At 41.3% G+C, this 13812-nt stretch overlaps 1 protein-coding gene across 1 annotated transcript in view; it reads left to right on the top strand.

Annotated features, from left to right (window-relative positions):
- Window positions 1-13812, top strand: part of LOC106806208 (glycerophosphocholine phosphodiesterase GPCPD1-like) — a 19630-nt gene that overhangs the window by 678 nt on the left and 5140 nt on the right. Inside the window, exons 2-10 of the mRNA XM_014808081.1 lie at window positions 3367-3658; window positions 3937-4082; window positions 4446-4636; window positions 4968-5072; window positions 5428-5541; window positions 10572-10734; window positions 11165-11300; window positions 13059-13113; window positions 13369-13461. Coding sequence (XP_014663567.1) covers window positions 3498-3658; window positions 3937-4082; window positions 4446-4636; window positions 4968-5072; window positions 5428-5541; window positions 10572-10734; window positions 11165-11300; window positions 13059-13113; window positions 13369-13461 — 1164 coding nt within the window. The 5' untranslated portion in view covers window positions 3367-3497. The remainder of the gene's footprint in view (window positions 1-3366; window positions 3659-3936; window positions 4083-4445; window positions 4637-4967; window positions 5073-5427; window positions 5542-10571; window positions 10735-11164; window positions 11301-13058; window positions 13114-13368; window positions 13462-13812) is intronic.

Raw genomic sequence — 13812 nt, 5'->3', positions numbered from 1 at the left:
CTAACCCTAACCCTAACCCTAAGTAACCCTAGACCGAATAATTCTGTCCCATATAACCTTTTTTATATTTTGGTGAGGGTTATATTGGGACAGAACGGGGTTCATTGAAATTTCGTGAGATCGCGTTGGCCATTTACAAACAATCAGACCAATCACAGCGAGTCTATCAGGCCTCCTGCAGCGCCACAGATACAAGCGAGAACCGGGGGCTATTGTAAGACTCGCTCTGTAGTAAATTACCATCGCCATTTACAAACAATCAGACCAATCAGAGCGAGTCTTACAATAGCCCCTGGTTCTCGCTTGTATCTGTGGCGCTGCAGGAGGCCTGATAGACTCGCTGTGATTGGTCTGATTGTTTGTAAATGGCGATGTAATTTAGGAAAGTTGAACGAACCGGTGTTTATGAAAAACAATCTTTTAAGAAGTGAATAACGATTGAAGTGAATATATACACATATCAGTAGCAAGGTAAAGCCATGTAGAAGGGAACGGTAGGTTTTTTTTTGCACCAATAGCGGCGTACGGGCCGCATTCTCAGCGCATGCATTTTGCATGCGATCTCACGAAATTTCAATGAACCCCGTTCTGTCCCAATATAACCCTCACCCAAATATAAAAAAGGTTAAATTTATGGGACAGAATTATTCGGTCTAAACTCCGCTTTGCTAATCTGAGGGTGCGGGTTTATCATTACTGGGGTCTGCGTCGGCTCGGACTAAGGCACTTGAAGCGTTTCAACTGTAAACACGCCGCCGCCATTGCGCGCACACTGACACATAAATATATAGTTATTGTAGATTTGCGCCCGCTGCACCTCCCTTTGAAATTTTTATAGGTGGGGCCCCAACCCCATCACGTTACCAATTCGCCGATCTCAGGAACTAGGGCATTCTGCTAGGCTAGAACGGTCTCCTACGATCGAGTTTGGCACAAAAACGAAAATAACACGCCGTTTAGCGCACTGCGCTACGTACTTCTGTTGCATTTTCTCATCTCCTTAATCAGAATAAGCCCTGCCTTCTTCGTTGATGGGCATGAATGGGGCGTCACCGACGTGACCAGTTCCTATACCGACTGTGTTTACTTTTCGTAAATAATGAAATGCCCGGCCGATGCTAGACTGGTACCCGTTCGCCACCTTCACTCCGGCAGGTATCCTTCGCTACACTGACGCTGTTAGTGTAGCATGTGGAACTGTCGACCGGGTACCAGTCTAGGCCGATGCCAAGCTGCATGCAGTGCACCTTCGTACACTCAGGATACTCGTAGATTGAGCCCATGAGTGAGAGCGCCATCTGTCGTGGAGTTTGGGCTGATGCGATACATTTTCTGCGTTTTCTGCATGATTATTATTTTGCGCAGGCACTCATTTTCGAAATCCTCCAACATTTTCACTTCTTCCATTAAGTCTATGTTTCACTGTTATTTAGGAAGGAAGGTAAAACTGTGCATTCATATAATTTCACTCTTGCTTCTATAGTATGATTTCCATAATTTTGCTCTTCTGCCCATGATAATATTTCCCTCATCATGAACCTACATTTTTCAGTTCGGACTCTTAATCTTATCATATCGTTATAACCTCCTATATCATTAATTAAATCCCCTAGGTATGAATATTTGGGGCATTTTTTGATTACTTGGTTGCCTATTAATATCTCCTTCTATAGATCTCCTTTCTTTGTTGGTGAATTTTATAACCATTCTATTTGTTTTGTTCATATTAAATTCTAATCTTTTTGATTCAGCTAATCTGGAGCATGACTGAGCAATTTTTGTTACTGTTTTATAATCTCCAATTCCTAGAATATCGTCCATATATAATCATTGTCATCTTCTAAAACTACAGACCATCCGCTGACCGCTGTGGAGACGTGCGCCGGGCCTCGAATTTGGCGCACGTCTCCACTGCGGACAGCGCTTCATACTTGAACATCCCCGCTGTCGCGTGCGCATATCCTGCGGAACTGCGCGTCTCATCCGTGCGCAGCGCTTAGGATCAACAGCAAAGCTGTGCCACGCAATCTTGTATCATGTCTCTCTGGATATGATCCGGTATACCGGAACGTACCCTGGTAACCATCTAATAATGGCGGACCGTACCTCGCCTACTCCACTAACGAGTCTAGGGAATCATCTACGCCTACTCCCTATTACCCTAACCCTAACCATATCAGATAGTTACCAGAGTACGTTCCGGCAGTACCCAGGGAGACATAGACCTTATCAGCGGCACTTGGGACAGAGTCAGTAAAAACTGGAAATGATATAAACACACACAGGGGTAGAAATTAACCTTTGAACAAGGGATTCTGCCCTCAAAAAGAGGGAGTCCGCAACAAAATGTAAATGAGGGAGTCCGCAGTCTGAAGTTCAAAACTAAAGATATTAACAATAACGCGTGTGCTTACTTTGAAGATTCATGCGGTTGCACGTCTGCCAAATTGTCTTTGGACATTTGCTGAAAAAATGGGTGTGGCCGTGGGCGAGGCGGGCTGCCTCGCTCAAATTCTCAGCCACCACACAGAAATATGTCCAAAACACCGCATCGCTGATGAAGATCGATGTTCTTCCATCAATAAACTACAATTTATTGAACTAAAATTGAAATAAAGCTTCAAACGTAAAACACAACGCTGCACAACAAACAAATGGGATTCAAGCGTCTCATACCACGTGTTCAGAATAGCTTAGAATGCACCAAATTGCACCATTTTTCAAAAAATTCCTGGGGGGCGAATGCCTTCGGACCCAACCCCCCCCCCCTAGCTGGGCGAGCACCTGCGGTGCTAACTTTGCCAGGACCTCGAATTGCGCAAACACACCCCAAAAAAAATTTACTGCCTCACAGACCTATTTGGCTAGGGGAAACACTGCTATATATATACTATATAATAATATACCAGGGTGCGAAATTAACGTGAGTCCGGATTGGACATATATATGCAGGAGTCTGTGTAACTCTCTGAAAATTCTGCTATAATAACTATAGTTCCTTCCAGAGCACGGCCTCGTGGAATTACCGTATTTTTTCAGCAATGTCCAAAGAAAATTTGGCAGACATGCAACCACATCGTGAATCTTCAAAATAAGCACATGCGTTATTGTTAATATCTTTAGTTTTGAACTTCAGACTGCGGACTCCCTCATTTTGCTGCGGAATGAGGCCCGACTCCCTCTTTGAGGGCAGGGAGTCCGTTGGACTCCCTTGTTCAAAAGTTAATTTCTACCCCTGATATACTATATAACTATAATATGCTATATAGTATATTATATAAGTATACTATATAAGTATGCTTGTGGTTATACGAGTTATAGTGAGTTGGGGTCTTCATGGTAAATGCTACACATTTTATATTTCAGCATGATGATGGAGGGAGTGGCATTAGGTCAAGTTGAAAGAAATATGCTTTTAACCAAGGAGACTGATGGTCACTGATGCCTATAGGATATACATGTACTACTCAGTCTCCTGCGTGCCATAGCTACTGTAAATGTTGAAGGCTGTGAAAACAACCAGAATGTCAGTACACGTGACCTTCCAAGTGTCAGTTGAAACCACATCATGCGATATTGTATGCGTGACTGGTTCAGTTAAAGAGCTTGGAGAGTGGGCACCTCCTCTTGCTTTTAGACTTTCTAGGAAGGAGGACAGGTAGGATGACTTAACTGGCATGTTTATGAGATCATATATGTGTGACATTCTAGCAGCAATATTCTATGTGCACACCGTTTTGTTTTAGTGTTATTTACAGTTCTTAGTTTTATATTATGTTGTTCCACTATCTTATAGTTAAGGTGGTTGCACCCCCACACAGACAACAGGTGATGTGCCTAGCTTATTGATTACAATGATAGAATAGTAAAGTAATTACATATGATAGCATGGGCTTACACTCATATGCAAACTGATATGACATTGTCTGTTAACAGTGATTTATGGACCGGTACACTAGATCTGATCGACTGTCCAAGTGTAGAGTATCGCTACATGATAGCGTCATTTGGTGAAGTAGAAAGTGAAGTTATTGTGAAAAGATGGGAAACAAACATTAAACCAAGACATCTCATAGTGTCAGGTGAGTGCAGGCATGTAACAAAGCTCTGTACCGTTTAGAGTCATTTAATACCTGTTACCAAACAGTGTGACAATTACAAGATGGTGATTCTGTGCATACCACTGACTAGTACATGTATTGCATGACATTAGGATGTTAACCGATGGGTACTAGATGTTGAAACGTGACTCTATCTCTACTTCTCTGAATGCAATAAAGTGGCAAAAGATATATACATTTATTTGCATAAATACAAAAGAAAGAATAAATCAGACATAACTACAAGCAGAAACCTAAGAACAGGAGGACAGCCTCATTGGAAAATATTCTCTATGATATATTATATGTATATATATAAAGAAAGTATGTTTATGTCATATTTAGCCGGTTGCCAAAGTGAGGTGGCCACGTTTGGTGAATACAATGATAGAGAGAGCATTGGGTATGGATGGCTTATCAGTCACTCTGAGATCCGACTAACTCTCAAGAACAACCCAATTAAGATGTGGAAGAAGAAATATCAGAGGATGAAGTATCAGGTTAAAGTCACACAAATCGACCTGCGGCACAAAGACGTAAGTTAAAGGAAGAAAAGCCTCGAAGAATGACGCCGCCCAGCGGATTGTACGTTTTCTCTATTTATTAACATTTGTTATTGATAATCACTGTGTATTCACACATACACCTGTGTGTGTCCAGATTATAAATAAAGAATGAAGGAAACCCCTTAGATACGTATACAATTATTACAATAAATATCCATCCAAGGAACTTGGTTTCACTCTTTTCTTCATGTAAAATTTCCTACATATGTGATATTTTCTGTTCATTCATGTAGCTTTTTCAATTCCATATATTACAACTGCATTCACATACGATATTTCAAATCCAGTTCTGCTGTTCCAGAGCTCCTCTAGTAACTTACTCGATACAGAGGATGATGAGGAACAAGTAGATAGTGGCACTGGTGGAACTTTACCAAGCATCACTGACCAGCAGACAGAGATTGCAGTGAGTTCAGTAATTATGCAAACACCTCGTCATGCTTTGCAGCCCTAGAGGTGAATGAAGCCCTGAATATCCAAATGACTAGTTGAAAACAGAGAGTTGGAAATGACTAGATTTTTTTTCCAAGTATGCAGATATATATTTTGATAAGGAATTTATGTTGAATCAAAGGTGGATGGGCGGTTATTTTATTTGATAAACGACATAAGTTTGTACCATATGAGGTGGCTTTGTTGCAGTTAAAATAATGTGAGTACAATGTGAACCATCTATCAATTTTATGATATGTATAAACACAATCAAGAGTACATAATAGAGATTACAATCAATAGTACTACCGGTACTACTTAAATTACAGGTGCTCACGTGTCCTGATGACTATGAATTTCGGGAACAAAATCAATTTGGACATGTCTACAATGATGATGACATCATTGTATTCCGATGTACCACATTTCATCTACTCTTTACGGTTAGTGTTAAGACGTTTTACTTAATGGCCAATAGGGTATTGTGGCTAGTATGCGTTGTGAAAATTTAGGTAAATAATTTAAAACTATGTTTTTTTGCCACCAGTGTACATGTGTGATGAATGAAGCTTGAGTTATTGTCTTACATTGTTGTTGTTTTTCTGTAATTTATTGATTCGTGAATTAACTGATGAGGCAGTATAAAGCTATATAAATATATGTTGAGTAGTGTGTTTTGATTAGATTAGTAGGTTATTATTATTTTATATTTATTGGATATTTTGCTATTATTATTATTATTATTATCATCATCATCATCATCATAATCATCATTATTATTATATCGGTATGGGGTCATATCATTTCAATTCAGCAAATGTTCCACGCAATTTTGTCTTAAATTTGTTTGAAATTTTTCAAATATTCCACCCCTCCCAAATGAACAAATCTGTTATTTTTGCTCTGTATTACAAATTTTTTTGAGACTTAGCCAAATAATAAAATATACACAGTTTGTGAAACATCCTACCAATTTAGAAACACAATTTCCCTCCTAAATAATAAACTAATGCCAGTGATAACTACTGGCAGAAAATGTTTGATCACATTCTGTGTGTTTTTAGCTCATCTGACATAGTCAGATGCAGCTTGTAGAATCGCATGATCGTCCGTCCGTGCGTGCGTCCGTCCGTTAACAGTTGGGCACAAATCTTAACCGCTCGACGTACGATCACGATATTCGGGACGTTGGGGGGGATCGTCAAAACGAGTTGGGATGTCGAAGCTGGGGGTCAAAGGTCAAGAGGTGTAAAAGAAGGAGGAACATTCCCTCCTTAACTTAATGTATAGGGAGGAAATGCAGAATTGCGGCACAAATCTAAACGGCTCGACCTAGGCTTGTGATAGTCGGTGTATAGCATCATGGTAGGAAAAGCCATCACTGTGTCGAAATTGGAGGTCACAGGTCAAAGGTCAATGGGGCACAGGGCAGATTTTAGACATTTTCTGAGGACATGGTCTGACGGAGCGATTGGAAAACTTTTTTGTTTCAGCGGTGACCTAGCATTTTTATGGCTTTGAAATGTACTTTCTGCTGACATGCGAAGAGTAAAAGTCGGATAATTTTTTGACCCTCAAGAGAAGGGTTAAAGTTAAACATGGATTTGTTGACTGTTAACAAAGGACTGAACTGCTTTTGCTAAATATTGTGGATGTGATGGAGGCTACAGTTTGCAGCAGTTCAATTGGCAAAGCGCAAATGTTTGCGTTGAAAAAGGTTTACGCTTCCTTAAATCATATTATTTTTCTAAAGCAGTCTGTATTAGGCACCCTGAGTAACACCCTGTTTAATAGCACGCTGTAATGAATCGCTGAATGCTTGGGCGTGTGTAGGCAAAAAACATGGGGGCAGCCCATTACGCACTGCATGGGGGTGAACTGGCACTATTCTAATCATAGTTATTGCCTGGCAACCTGCAATGCAGATGTAGTTAACTCACAGCTGAGCGAAATTCTCGCGCTGCCTGAATATACTTGGATTTCAGCAACTACAATGGAGTGCAGTTATCACGGCACGAAGGGTGATGCCATCTTTGATTATTGATGACACACTTGCACGCGCCATCTCGCGGCAACTGCTTTTGCTATTAGAGCCCTTTCCACCCGCCCTTCCCCCACTCTCCCCCACCACCGACACCTACGCTCGCGCTCGACGCATATCCATGATAACATGTTAATATTGCGAAGTCATTAAAGTTACACAGCTGTATCTTTATTATGTAGCTACCAGTATAGCAAAGCTTAGCTATCATAGATTTTAGATCTGTATTAGTAGGATCCTAGATATATGCTCTGAGCGGCGAACGGCGGTGATGGGAGGGTGCTCTTCATTCGTTTGCCAGTGAGTTTAGCATCAGAACACCTGCCGTCAGGTGCAGCGCTGTCGCTCTGCGCACTTGTTAGTTCATCTGACATAGTCAGATGCAGCTTGTAGAATCGCATGATTGTCCGTGCGTCCGGCGTCCGTCCGTCAACAGTTGGGCACAAATCTTAAACGCTCGACGTACGGTCACGATATTGGGCGGGGGGGGGGCTAATTCGAAAACGAGTTGGGATGTTGAAGCTGGGGTCAAAGGTCAAAGGTCAAGCGGTGTAAAAAGAAGGGGAACATTCCCTCCTTAACTTAAAGTATAGGGAGGAAATGCAGAATTGCGCGGCATAAATCTATACGGCTCGACCTAGGCTCGTGATAGCCGTGTATAGGCATCAATGGTAGGAAAGCCATCACTGTGTCGAAATTGAGTCACAGGCTCTCAAGGTCAATGGGCACAGGGCAGATTTTAGACATTTTCTGAGGACATGGTCTGAACGAGCCGATTGGAAAATCATTTTATAGGTTTTATTGAAAGGACCATGAAATGTACTTTCCGCTGACAAGCGAAGAGTAAGTGTCGGATAACCTTTTGACCCTCAAGAGGAGGCGTTAAACATGGATTTGTTGACTGTTAACAAAGACTGGAACTGCTTTGCTGATTAGAGCCCCCTCCCCCCCATCCTCCACTTTCCCCTCTTCCACCCCCCTCCCCCGCCCCCTTCCCCACCCTCCCCCACCCTCCCCCTCCTACCCCTCCCCACCACCACCACTACGCTCGCGCTCGACGCATATCCTTGATAACATGTTAATATAGCGAAGTCATTAAAGTTACACAGCTATATCTTTACTACTGTACTACAGTAGGTATAGCCTATCATAGATTTTTAGTATCTGTCATATCTGTATTAGTAGTAGTGACTGTCCCGATGATCCGAGTTATAATCGAAAATCGATCGATTATAGTCTCAAATTCGATAATCGATTATGAAAACAAATAATCGATTATCAAAATACCAAACAAAAAACAAACAAATTTAAAAAATTACTAAATCCGCAACATGGACATGTATTGGTAGCGAAGTAGAAGTGCATCAGTGTGTAGTCCAGAGACACCCTTCATGAATCACTGCTTAACATAGGTCCTGTTTGATGGCAGAGCTGTACTTAGTGTACTTATAGACATGGACAAATTGGACAGTCTTTGTTTTTACGCTCATACTGAACGCAGTCAGATCGCCAGCTATGTAGAATCGGCTTGATCGTGCCGTCCGTGCCGTGCGTCTCGTCCGTGCGTCCGGCCGTACGTCCGTGCTCAAACAAGTTGGGGAACAAAAACGACGTGACGGTCACGATATTCGGGAGCGTCGGGGGGATCGTGCAAAACGAGTTGGGCTGTCGAAGCTGGGGTCAAAGGTTCAAAGGTCAAAGCGTGTAAAAGAAGGGAACAATTCACTTCCTTAACTTAAGTATAGGGAGGAAACTGCAGAATTGCGGCACAAATCTTAAACCGCTCGACTAGGCTCGTGAAGTCCTGTGTATAGCAATCATGGTAGGAAGAGCCACAACTCACTGTGCCGCAAATGGAGGTCACAGTCAAAGGTCAATGGGCACAAGGGCAGATTTAGACATTTTTCTGAAAGACTGGCTGACACGCAAGCGCGAGTTGAGAAAAACCTTTCTTCTGTTTCAGCGGTGACCGCTAAGGCATTTTTATGGCCTTTAATTGAAAGGACCATGAAATGTCCCTTCTAGCTGACATGCGAAGAGTAAGTTGTCGGATAACCTTTGTGACCCCTCGAAGACGGAGGGTAAACATGGATTCTGTTGACTGTTAACAAAACGGAGTTGAACTGGCTTTTGCTATTAGGCCCGCCCTCCCTTGCCCACTCCTGCCCCTCCTTCCTCCCCCACGCTCCCCCCCCGCCCCTGCCCCACCCCCTCCTCCCCGCCCCTCTCCCCCACCCTCCCCCACCGCCTGCCCCCCACCCTCCCCCTACCCTCCATACCTGCGATCAGTGGGCGTGTCCTAACAATGCTGTGTACGCAACTGCGGTCTGCATATCTGCGCCTAACTAAATGTTACTACCAACGACTTGAAATTTACGTTTATAATCGTAGCAACAGACCTCAGATGAGGCCCAGACGCTACTGCGGCTGCTTGTGGTTTGACACCATGTCGCCACAGATGTTATCCGTAGATGACAGATTCTACCTCCGTAATTGTTTGTTACATTGGAGAGGATATTCCATTGGCAGGACATTAACTCGGCTACACAGCCTACACTATTAGAACACAAACAACTTACTTACTATAATAAAGAACAAGTCTTGATCATGTTTGTTTAAAACTTTTAATGTTTTAATAAAGGCATTTAAACCATTTCTTTTTAAATTGATTAAATACTGTATAGGAACAGTCATTGATATACATACAGCAACCTTCACAGAGTTAATACATGATCATAAAACATGATAATATTGAATGCTATGTATAATTGTATATACAAAGTAAGATTAAATTAAATCTATGCTATTATTAACCGATTATCCGATTATAATCGATTATCGATCGGTTAAGGGAAACCGATAATCGATTATGAAATTCCAGCCGATTCCCATCACTAATTAGTAGTATCCTAGATATATGCTCTGAGCGAGAACGCGGTGGCAGGAGGGCGCACTTGATTTGGTTGCCATTGAGTTTATCAGAAGAATACCTGGCTACAGTACCCGTCAGTTGAGCGCTGTCGCTCTGCGGCACTTGTTTATTATAATAATGTTTTACCCGAGTTTATTCAGTGTTCTCATCCATTTGTTCAAACCTTCCTTTGTCACACATCGTAGCAGCCATCAGTAGCGAGAAGCCGTGATTATGCTAGGTGGCTGCATTCTTCAGCGGTCAATATTGATTTTTAGTGGGCTACATTGATTTTTATGTCATGACACATGACATGTGCTGCATTTATTACACAATGTGGTATTTTTCACAGCCATATAACAAACATGGGTAATTGGGTATTATAATGATTAAATGGAACAATCAATGAATTGTAGTGCTCACATAATATCAGTAACATCACACCAGAGTGGATGGTTGAAATGCATCTAACCCTAACAGACTGTTACTGAGATTAGTGCCTTTTTATTTCTCTATTTCAGGCACTTCAGGTTGATTTCTACTCGTGCAGTGATGAGGATACGGAGTCTGTTCCGGAGTTCAAAGGCTTTGCATACATCCTGCCTGTGAACATGCGTCACCTGAATGGTTGTAGATTCATTCCCATCACTGGACTTAGACACTCTAATATTGGCCAACTAGAAGGTTCGTAATAATCAATCACTTCTGAGATGTGTGTGAGTTATTTGTTATGTAGAAATTGAACAGGATTTACATGTAGTCACCATGGGAAAAAGTGCAAGTCGACATTTCCATGGAGTCTGTGTGATGCATAATATATCATTGGAGTACGTTTACACACACCTGTGTAAGTTAATAGCAATGAGTCCTGGTTTACAAGAGTCATTGTTGCAAATGCTGAGAAATCAAATACTGATTGGGATATAATGACTTTGACATTATTTCAAAATTAGTTGTTACTGCTTGAACGTCGACAGCATTATTTGGTTTACGGACATAATTTTACCTGTTTAGGCTGGGTTATAGTAGAATAAGGTGTTTTATGCATGTCCAGTTTATTGTTCATTGTTTATTGGCACATGTATTATGTTCACTGATAGTTTTCTTGTTACAGTGGAGTACCTCGTCATTAAACCGACAGAAGGGATCACTTTCAACATGGAGGTCTCTTATAACCAGTACTGGAAGCGGCGTTGGCGCCCTCTAGATGTTGGTCACCGGGGCATGGGTTCCTACTACAATAAGAAGCGGTAAGTAATTAGCTAGATCCTTCTGCTGTGAGTTCCTGCTCGTCATTGTTCAACTCACTCAAATAATCGGAAGCAGCTATTCTACATGGGATGGTCTACACATGCAAGTACATCTTCTGACATCCTTGGCTTATATGTTTTCTTTGTTCTTCCTCCATCCAATCATGAACTTACAATTATATTGCACAGACGTAAAACGTAATTGTACTATAACAGGGTGCGAAATTAACGGGAGTCCGGAGTCAAATACTCCCTGATTTACTGTCGGACTCCTTGATTTGACATATGCAGGAGTTCGTGTGACTCCCTGAAAATTGTGCCATGCTAACTAGTTCGTTCTGGAGCACGGCCTCGCGGAATTACCTGTATTTTTTCAGCTAATGTCCAAAGAAAATTTGGCAGGCGTGCAACTGCATGAATCTTAAAAATAAGCACCCGTTGGACTCCCTTATTCAAAAGTTAATTTCTACCCCTGCTATAACGTAGACTACACTGTCACAATTCGTTAATTCCAACTATGTTGTCAATGTTCAAGCAACAAATTCATGTTCAACTTTAATTGCTCCCCAGAAAGCATATTATCAGCCTTTGCACCGATGATATCTTGTACAATTTGGGACTAGCATCGATTAACATCTACGAGATTCTGTCATTGGTTTGGGTTTCATGTGGTTTAAAACTGAACAAATGCAACATTGGCACATGTAGCTAATCTGATGCAGTGAAGATTAGTAGCTAGCTGTCTGGTGAAGATTTAATTGCCTCTGAAAAATAGACGTTGGTGTTGGTGGAGTTTGGTTCATGAGCAGTGTATAGTCATCTTAGAAGACGTGGTCCTAACATTAGGAACAAACACCAAAGACGATTTCTTCTTGCTCTGCAGAACCACATGTACCAGGGACAAACTCCTTTTGTGGCTCAGCAATTTGTAGTATTTTTTTTGCAGCTGCCAGGGCCGTTCGTAAAATCAGTGTAAATTCAAGAAGAAAATTTGGGGAAAGCTATTTTTGAAGCATGAATATTTCAAAAATCACTCTCATTTCTAATAATGATGTATTATTTAATTATATATTAAAAAAACCCACTCTTTAAGATAATATGAATTAATGTTCAGATGGCACCAGAATCCACTGCATAGCATCCATTTATCAAAATTTTCTCTATGGGAACTCTCTACTCAGCATGTAATAGCAACCTTGGGCATTTGCCATGAGTGGTTTTGGCACTTACACTCAGTGGTCAGTATTTTTAGTCTTTTCTTCTTGGGCCATTCGAATCCCTGATGTACATACAATATATATATATATATATTACAGGGCACGAAATTCAGATTTTTTGCACCGGCCCAGAGGGATGGTAACGGTCATTTTTACCAGCCCTCACCATAATTTTCCAGCCCTCACAAATTTATTTGTAAAATCAATGTCACGTTTCACGCTTGCATTCTTGCAATTTGTAAAATGTTGATAATTTATGGCGTGATATCCTTCAGGTAAAACTATAAATAAAAATGTAGGTACTCGCTAACACGGCTGAAACCACCGGCTTGGAGGGCCGGTGTTTTGCCAATGTTACCAGCCCTCCAAATAACTTGCCGGCATATGCCGGTGGGCCGGTGCTAATTGTGCGCCCTATATTATGGATGATGCTCATACATGCCTTGTGATGTAATATAATATACTGATATAACTGTGTGACACGTGTTAGATAATTGTTCTACCTGGCTGTGCAGTGGTATAATTTTTTGTCATTTTGTAGGATTGCTGTGGCCAGGGAGAATACGATTGCATCGTTGAACTATGCAGGGAAACATGTTAGTACATACGTGCTTATATAATGAAGTGTTTGTTTTTATTATCATTAATTGTGGATCAATGTGTTGATGTGAAAAATCTGAAGATGAGTGGCCTGCATTGGTCTTGGTTTTGACCACAGTACTGGCCACTTATTAATTTTTTTATCTGATCATGCTCATGAGATGTAAACGTATACACGGCAGTTTTAATTTTATGACAGGCTTCGCTGTCCTGTGATATATGCCTGGTGATATATCTATGCTATTTTTCAGGGAGCTGACTTTGTAGAATTTGATGTGCAATTGTCCAAAGACATGGTGCCTGTTATCTACCATGACTTTTCTGTTTTCATCTCCATGATGCGAGTGAGTGTGCATGTGCTTCTCTTAGCAGGGACTTTATTACAGGTTTTTGCACTATGCATTTTAAATGTATGAGGTAGCACTTCATTTCTAGAGGTGTGGGTTAAGAGAAGACTATTGCTATAGGGTAAGGATTTACTAAGGAGTATTTCCTTTGGGTGAGGATGCATGGTATCCTAGGGTGTTGCCTTTGGATGCTAAGAGGGGTAATAGGTGTTAAAGCCGCACAATGCGCATCCAAACGCTAATTTCTCCAGTACTAGACTAGCAAATACTTCGTGTCATGCATAATCACACTACCTTATGACAAAATAAACTCGATCTAGTTGCTCGATCCAATTTCACTGCGCGTTT

Source organism: Priapulus caudatus, unplaced genomic scaffold (assembly GCF_000485595.1).
Source record: "Priapulus caudatus unplaced genomic scaffold, Priapulus_caudatus-5.0.1 Scaffold147, whole genome shotgun sequence".
NCBI classification, from domain to species: domain Eukaryota; kingdom Metazoa; phylum Priapulida; class Priapulimorpha; order Priapulimorphida; family Priapulidae; genus Priapulus; species Priapulus caudatus.
Note: the sequence above shows the minus strand (reverse complement) of the source record. Positions and strands in the feature narration are given on the sequence as shown.